This window comes from Sebastes umbrosus, chromosome 22 (assembly GCF_015220745.1).
Source record: "Sebastes umbrosus isolate fSebUmb1 chromosome 22, fSebUmb1.pri, whole genome shotgun sequence".
Classification (NCBI taxonomy): domain Eukaryota; kingdom Metazoa; phylum Chordata; class Actinopteri; order Perciformes; family Sebastidae; genus Sebastes; species Sebastes umbrosus.
The window spans coordinates 7,917,225-7,933,166 of record NC_051290.1 but is presented as its reverse complement, the minus strand read 5'-3'; the positions used below and the strand labels follow the sequence as shown (position 1 = coordinate 7,933,166).

General features: G+C 45.5%; 1 protein-coding gene across 4 annotated transcripts in view; it reads right to left on the bottom strand.

Moving 5' to 3' along the window:
- kdm6ba (lysine (K)-specific demethylase 6B, a) overlaps positions 1-15,942 on the bottom strand; it is a 104,992-nt gene that overhangs the window by 9,485 nt on the left and 79,565 nt on the right. For 3 of the 4 annotated variants that reach the window (XM_037759681.1, XM_037759682.1, XM_037759683.1), the window contains 9 exons: positions 5,833-5,919; positions 3,309-3,430; positions 2,517-2,640; positions 2,227-2,322; positions 1,783-2,068; positions 1,601-1,678; positions 1,203-1,373; positions 876-1,061; positions 19-597 (listed from right to left, as the gene is read on the bottom strand). In XM_037759681.1, coding sequence (XP_037615609.1) covers positions 19-597; positions 876-1,061; positions 1,203-1,373; positions 1,601-1,678; positions 1,783-2,068; positions 2,227-2,322; positions 2,517-2,635 — 1,515 coding nt within the window. In that variant the 5' untranslated portion in view covers positions 2,636-2,640; positions 3,309-3,430; positions 5,833-5,919. Of the gene's footprint in view, positions 1-18; positions 598-875; positions 1,062-1,202; positions 1,374-1,600; positions 1,679-1,782; positions 2,069-2,226; positions 2,323-2,516; positions 2,641-3,308; positions 3,431-5,832; positions 5,920-15,264; positions 15,831-15,942 lie in introns of those variants that run through there. The other variant, XM_037759684.1, reaches the window with a different exon arrangement.

The window sequence follows — 15,942 nt, the reverse complement described above, 5'->3', positions numbered from 1 at the left end:
TGAATGACTAATACTCACTAGGGAGTGACTGCTGGGCCTGCTCTGGTATCTCCAGGCCTCCTGGGGCCCACTTTGCAGATGCTGAGGTACTGAGGTGCTGCTGGCAGGAGGAGGTGGAGGAGGAGGAGGAGGATGGGGACCCTTGTGCCCCAGCCCTGGATGAGGCTGGAAGTGGCTGTAAGGCACACTGCTGCTGCTGTTGCTGGTTGCAGGAGGGTTTGCTGGTGACGACTGGGCGTGTAGGTGTTGATCTCTGTCTCCCCTGGTTGGGGTAGATGCCGTGCGAGAGGTAGCTTGGCTGCCACCTTGGCCCCCAATGAGAGGGCTTCTCTGGTTGTGAGGACCGTGAGGACCACGAGGCTCCATGGCCTGGCAGGGTGGAGCTAGTCCCAGTTTGGAGCTGGGGCTGGAGTAGGAGGAGTGAGGGGACTGCTGGTTTACAGCCTGAGGTTGGAATGCGTCTTTCTGGAGCTGAGGAGGACATCCCTGGTTGTAGCTTCCCGGGGAGGTGTTTGTTGGAGGGGAGAGGTTTGCAGGGGTGGAAGAGGCAGGAGAGGACTTTTGGGCGTAGCTACCCATTCCTTGTTTGTTGGTTTCCTGATTATACAAGACAGACGGAACAACACAAGATGATTAAACTAATATAAAACTAACAAAAGATCTGATCACTGCTGCACTTAGCGAGAGAAAAGGAAATCAATTTTGGGCACGGTGTTATTTACAACCCTCTGTCAGGTTCAGACAGCTAATAGAATCAATACATGTTTATGGCACCACTCAATCCAATAAAGGTCTTCCTATTGACTGCGGTCGATAGTAAAATATTAACCCCCGGCTCCAAGTACCATATATCTAATGAAGGGATGTTTTCTTACTGTTCGGAGCTGGAACTCTTGCGATTGTGGGTTCTTGCGGTCAGGCGTCTGTGGCTGCCAAGGAGTGCTGTTGTTCTTGTGTAGGGGGTTCCAGAAGGCAGCTTTTGGAGGGAGGTGGTGGACTGATGACTGGTGCTGAGATAGCAAAGGCTGGCCAGGGAAACGCTGCAGCCCGGGATGGGATACCTGCACAGGGAGTGGGACATAACAATATTTACCCCTCAAAGGTCTGACCAACAACAAACTAAATTTGCGATAAAATCTAGAATTGAGGATCTAAATGTCTCCTCCGTGTGGCTGTTTTATAACAGGAACAAATGTAGTTACCTGATCTGAACTCTTTTTCCTCTTGCTGGGGCTGGGACAGTCCTCTGGAGTTGGGCGGGAGGACGGGTGCATGGATGGAGGAGGAGTGTGCTGGATAACAGAGTGCTCTCCCAATGGAGGGCCTGGTCTCTTCAGCTGACCCCCAAGCATCTTCCCTGGGTAGCCCCTCTGCTGTGAACAGAAAAATGAAAGGATCAGTGTCGTTATAGATGAAGACAACTAGTGCAACTATTGCGGTGTCAGTTCAGAAACTAAAATATTAAACCAAAGCTCAGTGACGATGGCTTTGAATCGTCTTTCATCTGTCTGGTTGCAGCAGAAATGACAGCCAGAACAGAGATTGTGGTACGTCTATATGGATGATGAAACATGATGATAGCCAATTAGAGAGCTCCTACCTGATGCACCTGAGCCCACATCTCCTCTCCCAGCAGTGGTGGACCCCGGGGACCATGCTGCTCCTGAGGACCCCCGAACTAAAGCAGACCGTAAAGACAACGCAACCGTGTCATTCTTTCATCTCTGAAAAGCAGTCGGTGCATAAATCCAACATGATATCAGCTGTGGTATTGTCACTCACCTTCAGCAGTTGATTTGGCCTGCTGGGGGGAAGATGGGGGTTTGGGGGAGGGCCGCCGCTAGCTGCGTAGCCTCCATTATGGAGACGAAGCGAGTGCTCATTGGGCAGCGGGACAACATGGTTTCCTTGAGGAGGGAGGTGGGATTCATACAGCTGACCTAGTTGCTCCCATGCTCTGTGGGGAGGTGGATGGTGAAGATGATGAGGAGGAGGTCTCTGCTGCTCCCTCTGCAGACCTGGTAACATGGGCTGTGAGAGCTCAAGCTTCTCGCCTCCTCGCATGGGCCTGGTCAGCCAAAAAAAAAACAAGAGGGTTACACAACATTACAACAAACAGATCTAAATTACACCACACACTTGCTTCATCATGTCATTTTCTGTAAATGAATTACCTTCTGCTTTCTAAATGTAGTTCTTTCACTGATGATTTTGTGAATGACTTACCCATTATTAAAGAATTTACTGGGATGGTTCAGTCCGCCCATAGGACCAGGAGGTAGATGGGAAAGGAGCTGGTGTTGGTTCATTCCAGGCGAACACCTGTTGAGTAACAGAGGCGCAGTAGAGTCAGATGACCTTTCCTAGCAGCTTTTACACCCAGGCTGTTAAGTACATTTGAGCTTTTACTTCAGTTCTGCCGTAAAAACTTAATTACAGGTTAAAGCTGGATGGATTAAAGTAAACAAAAGGGGTGCGTAAAGGTTTGTGTGTTATGCGTTGTCATGGACACAGACCTGGCAGATGGCTGCCAGGCGCGGCCGCCCACGGGAGTCCATGGTCCCCGGTTGAGTCCGTCCAAAGGGAAGGAATCCCGTGTGCCACGCCCGCCAAACTGCTCTACTGCGTGATGCATCCAGCCTGTAGATGAAAGCAATACCGTCATTTAGTTTACTCACGTGCTTTCATACAGAAAACCCAATGTGGACCAACAGTATAAGGAAAAGTTACATGCTAAAATTAAATGTGTAATGACCTGAAGCTTATCATTAAATATCTTTACGAATAGAATATATAATCACTCCACGTTACTGTTATAAAGTACCAATAAGTTGTCAGTATTATGGCTTCCATGGTAGATTTGTGGTCAAATGACAGACTTCTCATTATGCAACAAACACCATGATTCGACGAATCTATTGCACTACAACTACTAGTTCCTCAAAATGATAGGCTGTAGCTGAGACTCAGAAATGTAATTACTTTTTCACTTTATCATGACATGATGTATGATTGTTTAACCTGCCTGCATGCAGCTTATTGTTCCCTCCCCATTTTTCCAGTCTACGCTGAATCAATTCCCAACGAGGGGAGGTTATTTAAGAGGATATGAGTCTCAGATCTGTTTGACTCTGATGAAGACGCAGTTGGCGTCGAAATGTTAGTCTTTGAATAAGCCTTAAATCCGTGTGCTCCAGTGTGCTTTAGACCTGTTATCTGAAGTCTCTCCTGTTACAAGTACGTACTGTATATCATATACATAAATCACAATGTCTGTCATTAAAGTGAATTAGAGAGCTCCTACTCACCAGACTAGCTGTGTCTGTGAAGCCCTCCACTGCAGCACAGAGAGGGCCTCACTCCAACACTGAGAATATCTGGGCTGTCAGACTCCTCTGTCTTTAGCACCGAGAACCCCAAAGCCTGTTAGCTACAGAGAGAGAAAGAGAGAGAGAAGAACAGGAGAGCCACTATGAGAACGAGCGAGACAGAGACACACTGAAAAGTCAATAAATGCCAGCGGGCTCTCTACTGTATAGGCTAGTTGGTGCGTGTATGTGTGTGAGCTGGAGAGCTTGCCAGCAGAGAGGGGAGGGTATAAGTAGAATATAGGGCAGTTAAACCATTTATTTTCATGTAATTCTCACCACTGAAATGTCCTCTGATTCTGTTCTAGTTTGGACAATCTAAAGCAGCATTGGAATAACTTAAAATGTGTATTAAATCATGATGGATGTCTTTGTCTGTAGCTGTCTGCTATGAGTCAGTCGGCCTGTAGGAGGCGCCAGTGAGCCGGTCGGTACAGAACAAGGATTATTACTGAGGCCCAGATGGCTCAGTGGGGAGCTCACCTATGAGGACAGACCTGGGGTTACTGTAATCCTTACCATGGGCCTCCTGATAACAAGAGACAGAGGGAAAGACTAAAGAGTGAGAGGCCTTGGTCACACGCCAAGTGTGTCTGTGTGAGTGTGTGTGGTGTTGGAAGCGATGCCAAGTGTGCAAGCTGCACGGTCGTGTCGGGCTTGTGCTGATTTAGTGCATGTGAGGGAGAATAGTGTGCTCTCTTAAGTGGATGATTGTGTGTGTGTGTGTGTGCTGCAGCGCTCTGAAGGGTGTGTGTATGAAGTGTGCGTGCATGTGCATGCCCGGTGGATACACTAAGGTTTAATCTCATTACGGCAGGCGTGATGGAGAGGGAGAGGGGGGCAGCAGCGACAGACGGTCTGAGCAGGATGGAGGGATAGATTAAGGAGAAGAGATGGAGATGGAGAAGAGGGAAGGGATGGAGGGAGGCGGAGTGGAGTGGAGAGTAGGAACGGTGCCATGAAAAACGCCCACACACACCTTCCCACACGCACACATGTACACGCATACACGGAGACGACACAAAGGAAAAGCGGTTGAGGGGAAAACACATAAAAGAAGCCGAGAGATAACTCCCTCCCCTCCCTGCTTTCTGAAACACACACACACACACACGCACGCACACAGTACAAAAGACAGAAGGTGTCAAGATACAAAGAAGTCCGTGTTTCAAAGTAGCTCGATTAAAAAAAATACAACAAAAGAGAAAACCTGAGAGGGATGTATTCGCACCTACACATTCACCACTGCTGTTAATAACTAGTGTTAACAAACACATACTTGCACTGAAGATGTAACAGATAAAATCACTTATAATCATAATGTTTTGTCATCTTGTTAAATTGATTGTTAGAATAAAGCTGAATTAACCAAAAACAGCAATATCCCACCTCAATCTCCTGACTCTTTTTGGTGAATGACACCAGTTTAAAGATGATTATTAGACAGGTATATTTGATTTCCATCATCGTGGGAGTGTAACGAAAAAGTAAAAAAGTTGTTCAACGGCAAGAGAAATGAAACATAACCTGTGTGTGCATGTCAGTGGGCAACTCCTGAGTCTGAGAAGTGAAGCCAATGTGGAAGTGCCTTAAACCTGCATTCTTTCTAACAGCCAGCAGGGGGCGACTCCTCTGGTTGCAAAAAGCAGTTTGATTGTATAGAAGTCTATGAGAAAATGAGCCTACTTCTCACTTGATTTATTACCTCAGTAAACATTGTAAACATGAGTTTATAGTCTCAATCGTTAGTTTCAAGTCTTCTTCAATACAGCATGATGTTCATTTAGTAAATTATGGTCCCATTTAGAGTCAAATAGACCATAAAGCAGGGGATGCTTTAGGGTGGGGCTACCTTGTGATTGACAGGTCGCTACCAAGGAGTTGTCTGTGTTTTCATCTGCGTTTTACAACTCTAACCCTTTCACAGTGTGTTTTCAGTTCATGAAAGTTAATTGTAATATTTTTGGTCACCTAAAAACGTTTTATTCAGCATTCGGTTGTACAAACTGGCTAAATCGAGGCTTCAAAACGGCAGTCCACTTAGAAATATAACGCATTAGTTGGACAGTAACAGACAAACACACACACACACAGGAATGATTCATTCTCTTGCTCAGCACAGCACTCTTCCACCAGTTTTCCTAAATTAGCTCTGGCCATACGCAGTCCTTCCTCCCACCAGTTCCTCTTCTCTGCCTTTCTTCCTCCCACCAACTCTGGATCTCTCTCTCTCTATTTAAAGCCCAGTAGGGGATATTTCAAACACCGTACACTTTTAGCTTGTCAGAAGTGGTGCTATGCAGTGACACACACACACATCTATCTCCTCCCCTTCAGACTCACGGGGATCATCCTCCACCAGGCTGTGCTGCTATGTGAAGATAGGCTGGCGTTTAACTGTCAAGGCTGCACATGACGTGCTTCAAGACAAACTGATACAAACACACACTCATGCTGAGCGTACCTTTTAGAGTAGCACCAAGTTATTGATTCACAGTTGTGTTATGTCTCAGCTTCGGCTGCCAATCATCTCCCTGGGGTCTCCGCAACCCTGAAAGACAGAGAAGACAAAAACATTCATGTCAAGCTGTCATAAAAAAACAACGTGAAGCCAACGGTAAACACAATACTCAGGAGTATGATAATATATGAAGCCTCATATGATAGAAGTCATGGCTGAGGGTGGTGTTTGCTTTCAATATGAACCAACAACCTCTTTGTCCTTCTCTTTTCTCACGTCCTAGACGGAGAATCGTCATCAAACCCTCCTGGTTTCCTGACTTAGTCACATTCTTCCTGACTTCTGAGATGACACCTGGTGTCAAAGCAGAGTGGAAAACTTGAGGGTGGCTCAGAGGCGAAGGGCTAAATCAGCAGGGAGGCCGTCACAATGGGAGCGAGGGGCGTGGGGGGGCTCTTGTTCGCTCACTCTCTCTTTCTATTCTCGCACAGACACAATGGTGAGAATGACTGTGCAGCTTAACAGGCGTCCAGACACACAAACAAGGCTGATCTAACAGGAAGAGCCGGACCGGCTAAGTCAACTATCGCATGTGAAAGAGCGGCAATGAGGAAAATAACAAAACACTTAATGGAGAAAGGAGAGAGGGAAGGAGAGTGTGACTCTGAAATTTGAAAAATTAAGAAAGAGAGAAATCTAAGCAAGAGACCCAGCTGTGACTGGTGAGTGCAAACAGGGACACAGTGGCGAGCTTGTAATTACCACGTTTATACGGGCTGTGTGTTTATGTCTGTTGTGACCAAACGGTCGCCTATTCTAGTTTCTACCCCGGCTATCACATTGCTCACAGCCACTCTACCGGCGCAGTGTGAGAAACTCAGTACTCTGAAAGCAGATAGTGTACACAGACGGCAGACAGTGTTACATACCAGCTCGGGTTCTATCAGATGATACCGAAGTGATGAAATGTGGTTATACCAGCTATGAGTTAGCGCTCAGTACTGTACGGAGGAAACAGTGAGAGTGTGTGTGAGCGTTTCACTTTTCGGGGAACCCCCTGATGACTCAGCGTTCCGAATGAGGGCTTACCCCAAACCGCTGGGCCTAAACTCCGCCCTTCTGGGACACCACTTACAGTCAGGTGACCGGGGGCGTGTTCCTGCACCGCCGCTGATGTGACAACAGTGGGAATTTCTCGGACTTCGTGATGTCATTTCTGCTTCCTATGCTGCGCGCCGCATGGTATGATGCATGTTTAGATAGACAAACAGGATGCGATGACTAGCTGCAGGGGGGTTTCACGGCCGAGAATCAAACCGCAAGTTCAAGAGAAATGATGAGGCAAATTCTGTTTATGTCGATCAATCTGTTGATCACCTTAATGTGTAAACAAAAACAGTTATTATTCGACTTCAGTGGCACTCTGAATGCTGCACATGCTTGAGTGTGATTGCTTTCACTTTCAGGCCAATTCAACCACAACAAGCTGTAGTGTTCCTCCGTACAGCTGAGTACAGTGAGTGAAGTCATTTAAGGATCTTTGCTGCTCTGCTAGTCTCTTCAGTTAAAGTATACACAGCTATTATATTCATCAATTACGCAATTCACTGTTACATCAGAAAATTTCCCCACGGTACATCTTCAAGTGAAATCCCCCCCTTGACACAACACATCAAAGAGCCGTTCCTGTCAACACCCTCGTTGTTGGTTGTTGTCCCGGCAACGCCAGCTATCAGCTGGGAGGCGGGGCCAAGCAGGAGGCTTTGCCAACCGACGTCGAACCACACCGAAGAGCAAGCTCGGGAGAAAATAAAAGGAGCTCTGTTGAATCCAACAAAGAAACTAAATAAATAAATCCACTGTAATCCCATGTGACAAACAAACCAAACTCACACGCTTGTGGCCGTGCACAGGGGAAACTTGCTCAGTCACTACTAACATGAGCTGGGGCGGGGGGGGGGAAACAAATGGCTGAAATTAAGATGTTCAAATGACGTCTGTCTCTGTGCAGTAGCCTTAATGTATTCGCCCACACCCTTCTCTGCCAACCACCGGGCTGCTCTGGTCCCCAGCCAGACAACCACACTGAGGCCATGAGAGGAAAATAGACTGGAGAGAGACGAGGGGAGGCAGGGCAAGTAAGGGCATACACTGCAAAAAATATCCATTGCCTGAGAAAGACGGGTAAACAGAGAGTTTACACTGAGAGTGCTGGAGTGAGTGAGCATATAAATAATTAAAAAAAAGCAGAGGATGAGACCAGTGACAACTAAAAGCTCGAGGGGGCGATGGCAGGAAGCTGGAGAGTGTTACTGTCCTGGTGAAGTCACTGTGTGATAAGAAATGGCCAGATAAGGCTGGGAGAAATGGCAGATAAGCAAAAACAGAGCGAAGGGAAAAGTTCTGGCAGCAATGAGTTTGTGGTAGAGGATGACGGAAAGGCCATGCATGGGCCTGTCTCCCTCCCTCTCCCTCTCTTTGTTGTGTCCTCCCTCGCCCTCTCTAGTCCATTTGGCCATTACATAATCAGTCCCAGATAGAGATCGCGTTCTGAAGGAAACACCAAGCATTTCTCTCTCTCTCTCTCTCCGGCATCCGTCCTCCCCCGGCTCTTTGCCAGGCCCCCTCTGTGTGTGTGTGTGTGTGTGCGCGTTTACTTGTTTGTGCGTGTGCAAACGTCAGCACATGCCGTTCCAATACTGTGATGCGGTCTAACTACATCACGTCCACATCCTTACACAAAAAAATCAGAGGACACTGTTTAAGCCATCACACACACACAGGCAGTGTGGGTCATCCGAGGACACGGCAAACAAACATTGTTCCTGTGCACAAACACAGAGGCATCTGACCTCCGTGATGGACGATTATCTCCTGCTAGCATCCATCTCAACAACACAACCCTTCTTCCAGGGGACAGAGCACTGACCTACCGAACCCTTCACCCAGTTACACCCAGGCCTTCCACGCTCAGCAGCAGCAGCACGCCATAACAGGACAGATATATTATTTGTCTTATTTAGTCTCCTCTGGCTTATGTGCAGCCTCCCTCACATCTGTTCTACACTCAGGCCAAAACACAAGGGACGAAAGAGCCAAAATCTTCACATTTTAACTCTGCTGGGTCGATGCTTCTTATTTCAACATTCAGTTGATTTGGAAACAGCGATAAGCTTCAGGTTAGCAGCAACCACCAACCAAACCCTGCCTCATTTTGGCTGTTGGTGGTCACCTTGTCACCACCTCTTTTTCCATCTATTTTTTATTCTAAACAACACGCTGACGTGAAAACAGTTGCCCTACATTTTTTGTATCTGTTTGTGGAAAAAAAAAGAACAAGGAGGAGGAGGATGAAGGGGGCTGGTAGAAAAACATGAGGCCCCTTTTGTCTCCTGCTCTTACCACCCTGACATCTGGGGCCTGTGACTGACAGCACACAACTGGGTTAATGTGGTGCATCTCTTTTTTTTTTATCTCACAGAGATCAGATGCACGTGTGAGTGTGACGTTAAAGAGAAGGGGAACAGAGCTCAGAGGGGAGAGGAAGCTGTCGTCACAACCACAGGAAGCAGGCCTCCCTGAGGGGTGTGTGTGTGTGTGTGTGTGTGTGAGACAGAAAGAGAGGCCTTGGGGAGGGGTTTGAAGGCTTCCTGTTGTAAAGATAGGACCTGTGTGTGTTTAGTGTGTCTGCAAAAGCTTTTTGACTGTAATAAAATAGATGAAAGTGTGACTCTGATGATGTGAAACAAGGAGAGTTAATTCAAAAACCTGCTCGGTTTCACTCCTAAAATACACCTCAGACACACAGTCCTATGTGAACGGCACATGTGTCCAACTCATGACTAACACAAGCGACAAAAACGAGACAGGAGCTGACTTGAAAAGCCATTTGACCCTGGGTGTTAAGTGAAAAGCCTCGTCTGCCCTCTTTTTTAGCTTCTGGTAAAAGTGAATGACAAGCATATGATGGCAGAATGAGTGTGTGTGCTGGATGACTCCTCCTTCCAGTGACTCCCCGTTTCATTTTCAACAGAAACTCTGTTACAGAGGAAACGTCAGCCTGGATTTCTCGACAGACTTCACACTTTTGGTGTCTGAATTGAGGTGTGTGTGTAAGACAGAAAAAAGAAGAATGAGTCAACACCTGGCTTGTGGCTCTAAAGAAAGGAAAACACTGTGTAAATCCCAACAAACCGGAAACCTAAGAGGACGTGGGCGGCGACCAACAAACTGACAATGACTTGATCATCGTCACTCTCGATTTCCACGCTTGAGCAACCCTCAAAAGCCCCCGAACTTTTCTTTCTGCTTATCTGGGTGATTATTCTCAATAACATATCTAAGAAAAGCTCAGGACAAATCAGAACATCACGCTGCCTCTTTTTCACAAGAAAAACAGCCTCAACATCAGAACGGCAAAATCCCCCTCCCTCTGTCTCTTCAGGTGCTTCTCTTCCACATCCAGGACTCACACACACTCTCCGACTAGCTCTGAAATGCACTAAACAAGACGAGAGACTCTGCTCCCTTGGTAACAGTTGCCAAGGGAACCGGTCGCGTCTTCACTAACAGTTATTAAACTAAGCTAGAGAGGCAGAGATGGCCACAGAGAAGAATTCATAACAGGGTTTATAAGAGGTCTTTACCGATCAACATGTTTACGGTGACACGGGGCAAGCTGACCTCACGTACCATCCTCTTCCTCCATCGTTCCAAAACATTATGTCTCATCAGCATTCTGTGTATGAATAACAAAAACAACACGGACATGTGTGCGAGTCCTATATGCATCAGAGTTAATGACCGAATGCGTACAGATGGCGCTGTTCTTACAGTGGGTGTTATTACGCATTACCCGTCATTTTGACCTTATCAGGACTGTGACGCAGGATGACCGCTTTTGCTATGACGCCGTTGTTTGTTCATTTAGTGCGAAGAGTCCAAGGCCTGTTTAGAGATTCCTCAAATACCAATCTTTTATAAATCTCCCATGATGCACACTCGCTGGCTGAGTTATCATTTATTCTGCCGACGTGGTCAAGGTGGGTAAAAGTACAAATAAAAGGAAGGAAGAACATTCTTTCCAAGGTGTGTGAAACTTTGTGTATGACTCACACACACACACACACACACACACAATGTGTGTAGGTTTGCACACCCTCCTTCCATCGTGGCATCATCATCAGTGGCAAAGAGCCAGAGATAACAGAGAGGAACTGAACTCACAGGGAAAAACTTTCCCTTTTACTCTCACTGGGCTGAACAGGCGAACAGGACGTAAACACCCTGTTACTCTCCAACGCAGCTCTACTCACTCAATTCAATCTCCAGACAATATTCGTTTGTTGATACTCCGTTCAAAAATGCTGCCGTGTTATACATTAGCCTGTTTGTTTGGGCCTGTGGCTGCATTTGAATCGCTGCCCGCTCTCAGTAAGTTCACTTCTGGATTGAATTATACTGCTCTGTTATTCCTTACTGTTCCCAGGTCCAAAACACAGCAAGACTACAGCTGCACTTATGACCAATATTTATAGTTATGGATGTCTAAGCCTCGTGGTTGGCTGGCAGTATAGCAGAGTCCTGCTGCTCCATAGAAACTAATGAGAAATAAGTAATAAGGATCATGACTTCATCCATACATGTTAGTGATTAATGGAATCCAATTCCTTTCCCTCAATGATAATTAAAGGTTGCTCACATTATATTCGCCAGCATGATGTATTTCATCTCTATTGCGCTTTTCACCATTTTCTCGTCTAATAGAAAAAATGCCTAAAAATAACCCTGGCGAACCATATTGAAGTTGACAGCTTCCTGTTTTTTGGGGTCTGGCCCACACTTTGAGAGACCAGGATCCACAGCAGGCAGTCTTAACACTGCATGGTGGTATTCCACACTTGGTTGACTGAGTTTTTGGCCCCCGACCGAACTCTCAAATCTTCGCCCTGCCGTCTGGACAAACTCGGTACAACTGTACTTCATGTCTATCGTGTAAATGTACGGGGGAATTTCGGATAGTGCCCCTTTAAATGTTCACTGTTTCTGCTGACACAAAGAAACGGGAAATTCCTCAGCTGGTTTCCAACCATTGTGCCAGCAAGCACGTAGAAGAACTCGTGTTTTGACGCCTGACCTGTTGGGGGGGTGAATGTGGGGAGTGTTTGAGAAGTCGTCAGCGGGGCAGATGTTCTCCCGCACCTCCCTTAATTTCCATCTCTCTCGTTTTGACTTTGCTCTCTGGAGGAGAAACGACACCCTTTTACTGGAAAGGCTGCGACAGCATGGTGTCACAGACGTCTCATCGTGACATCCAATCACTTCCCCCGCCCGCTTCCCTCTGAAACACGCATATTTGTTTTTCTGTAACAGGCAACAAAGAAACCCCCCCGAAATCTGACGTACTGTCACACAGCCAACACACACACACACACACACACACACACACACGGCTCTTGTTTCATCACAGTGTCGAAATAGATGAGTATGCACTTTAAGCCAGCCTACTGACCCATTTCCCATGTCAGCCACACACATAGACGGAAAACCTTAATTCTATCAAAGTAATCCTTAATTTGCTTAAGACAACCGGTAACACCCCCATCTAAGCTACGCATGGGGAAAGGATGAGTGTGGGTGGGAAGTGTCCTGACACACACTCCTCTTCTGCTTACTCAAGTCATGTGAGTCACTCACTATTGTTGAGTTAGCAGCCTTATTCCCACCGTCATCTCTCTCTCTCCTCCTCTTGGCGCGTGTGTGTGTGTATCACTTTAATATCCCTCCATGTTAGTCATCACTCATAGTAAAATGGGCGGCGATTGTTCATTCACACACACACACACACACTCCTATTGAGATCACGGGACAAATGGGGGCGGGGAGAGAGCTGAGGCAGCACACAGCCGGCCAAAGAGAGAGAGAGGGTGTGTGTGTGGAGAGAGTTTAACTTTTTACAGCCTCAGACATCAAACGCAAAGAGACAAAACACGCCTCTGGTTTCCATGCCGATCGATCTGATTGATAGGAAGTGAACCTTCAAAGGCTTTTCTTTCTTTATTTTTTTGTTTTCTTCTCGACCACATGCCAGCACACTCCGCTCTTCCTGATCTCCTTTATTGTGGGGCAATAAAGTGACAAATAAGCCCCCCAAAGCCTGCCACAAATTCTCATCAACTGCTCGCACAAAGAGGGGTGGAAAGAAAAAAGGTGGATAAGGTTTAAGGTCTGTGGGCGTTGAGGTCATATCAAACACCAATATCAACAACTAGAGTCTATTCCAACAAGGCTTTGCCACGCCCCCAAAACTACTCCACTCTATCCTCGTTTGACTTCTTTTGTTTTGATATTTTGAACTCATCACCATGCATTATTTCGGTGGGTAATTTCAGTGCAAACTCTTAAAAACAAAGAAGACATGTTCTTACATGTTCTGTAAGAACATGGAAATACTCAAGTAAAGTACAAGTACCTCAAAATTGTATTTGAGTAAATGTACTTAGTTACTTTCCACCACTGAGTACATGTTATACTGTTGTGTTTTTATAAGCATTCTTTACTACAAGTGTTGGAATAAAATAGTTGTTGATTATTTAACTGCAAAGTAGTAATGTGTTTTTGATACCTTCACTTTTTTTTGCATTAAATCATACTGGGATGTTTGGTGAAATTGATTGGATGTGGCACACTAGCCCTACCTAGAAACATTTCCAACCAGCCGCCACTGCCCAGCTGACTCCTGCTGTGCTTTATTATCATAGAGTCATAGCACGGATCAAGATAAGAGCGACAGAAAAGGTGTTTGAAAGTCAAAAAAGTCAGTTCCCAAAGTGATAATTGGATAACAGATCACGTTATGTGGTCAGACTTTGGCGCACCCTGAAACCCAGACCTAAAGGAGAAGCCCAAAACACCACCACCTCCCCCACCAAAACGAGAGGTGATGCAAATCACTTCCTTTCAATCCGGCTCTTTGTGTGCGTAAGGATTGACTGGGGGGTGATGGGGGGTGGCAGCTATCCATTCACTTTATACGGCTGCAGACCTCAGTGATCCTGCCCACCCCCCACTCCAACTCCTACACACACACACACACACACACACACACACACACACACACAATGGCGTGAGATCTCCTTACACAGGCAATTTTCACTCCCTGTCCTCTAGCTCTCCTTCCCTTTTTCTAGCCATGGGACGATCAGGAGTTTTTAGGGTAACAATGACCAAACTTCACTGCTGGAGCAGGATGATTGTGAATAAGGTGATAGAATAGGATGATGACTGAATTGTACACTGTTTTTTTTGTTTTTTGAATTGATTATATGTATATGTGTTTTTGTATGTGTATATACTGCTTGTGCGTGTATGTATGTATATATATGTATATATAAATAGATTTCTTTTTCAATTTAATTTCTTTTACTTGTGTCTTTTACTTCTTTTTACTTATATATACATATATATACATATATATAGATTTTTTTTGTATATAATATGTTTTTCCTGTATCTATACTGGCTTATTTTATATTAATATTAAGTTTATTAAGTTATTTTGTACCAAGAATGTTATTATTGGGGACGTTTGTTCTGTTGTTTTAAAATGAACAAAAAAAACAATAACTATAATATTGAAGAAAAAACAATGACCAAACTAGGACCCAGGGTGTCCCACAGCAACATCAGGATTAGGTTATTCTCACCATTTCATGAATGGATGTAGCCTTTAGTACGACTGATTTGTACTCATAGTGTCATTATCAGTAATATATAGGCTATATAGGCTGCACTGAAACATCAACAGAACTACTCTCAGATTCCCCTAGAATAAAAACTTTTAAATGGAGGATTATCTACAAAAGAAACCCCCCAATTCACATAAAAAAAAAAAAAAATTACAGAAATTCCTCCGATTCCACGTGCACTGGATGATTAAACATGTCCAGTAAACATGATCAATCGTGAATATGAGGAAAACAATTCTCCGAATTGAGACACACACACGTGGGATTTAAGAGTCACCTGTGGCTTGATGAGAAAAACACAGAAATTCCCCCACCTCATCGATTATAGACGATCAAAGGGGTTCCTCTTTGATCAATTACAACAATCCACTCATTGCTGTACTGAATCACAACAGAGCGTCTTTTAATCCCCTATAATAAAGAATATCTAATGTTTAAAACCTACCACTATAACATGCCTGCTGCTTTACAACCAAAACAAACTTTTACTATACTGGTCTAACTAACAAAATAACATAGTAGCTATGATCTACTGTATCTTTAAACAATGTCAAACTCTGAAAGCTGCTTATATGTGATTCTGGATAAACTAATCTGTAATGTTACAGGTAATAAAGACTATATAAAGATATGAAGTACTTTTTGTGTCTTATGAAATTAGCCATAAATTACTGTATCGTCTCACTCACCGTTCATTGAAGTGTTTTTTCAAATGGTTCCAGAAATAAAAAATAATTTCCCAAATAGAAATTCCTGGAGTATCCTTTGTGCGTCTTTGTATCCGCAAGTTTGGAGCTCCGAGTCTGCAGAGAAATTCCCGACGAGCCGGCTGAGCGACGGTTCAGCTACAAGACGAGTAATCCCTGTTAGTCTCTGTCGCTTCCTCTCCAAACACCCATGCAATGTGAACCTCCTCTCTGATGAGCTTCTTCTTCTTCTTCTTCTTTCTCTGTATTCTGCTTTTATTCCGTTTGTCTTTACGCGTCGAGCTCCGTTTCTGTCCTCCTCTCTCCTCACACAGCTCAGCGGCAGTACAGCAGGCAGTCAGGCAGGATCGTGTTGCTCTGAGCTGAGCTCTTGTTTTAAAGGGACAGAGCTCCACGCACTCTCACAGACACACACGCACTCTGAAAACAGAGAGGCGTGCACTCGCGTGACGTCACCGCACGGCCTACGGAATTCCCTGACAGCGCAAACTGGCACCGAGTACCGACTCCCGGTACCGGAGCTGCTCCTCCTCTTCCTCTTCCTCCTCCTCCTACCAGAGCTGCTGCTCCTCCTCTTCCTCCTCTGTACCTCTTCCTCCTCCTCCCTCTCTTTCTCCTCCTCCCTCTCTTCCTCCCGGTACCAGAGCTGCTGCTCCTGCT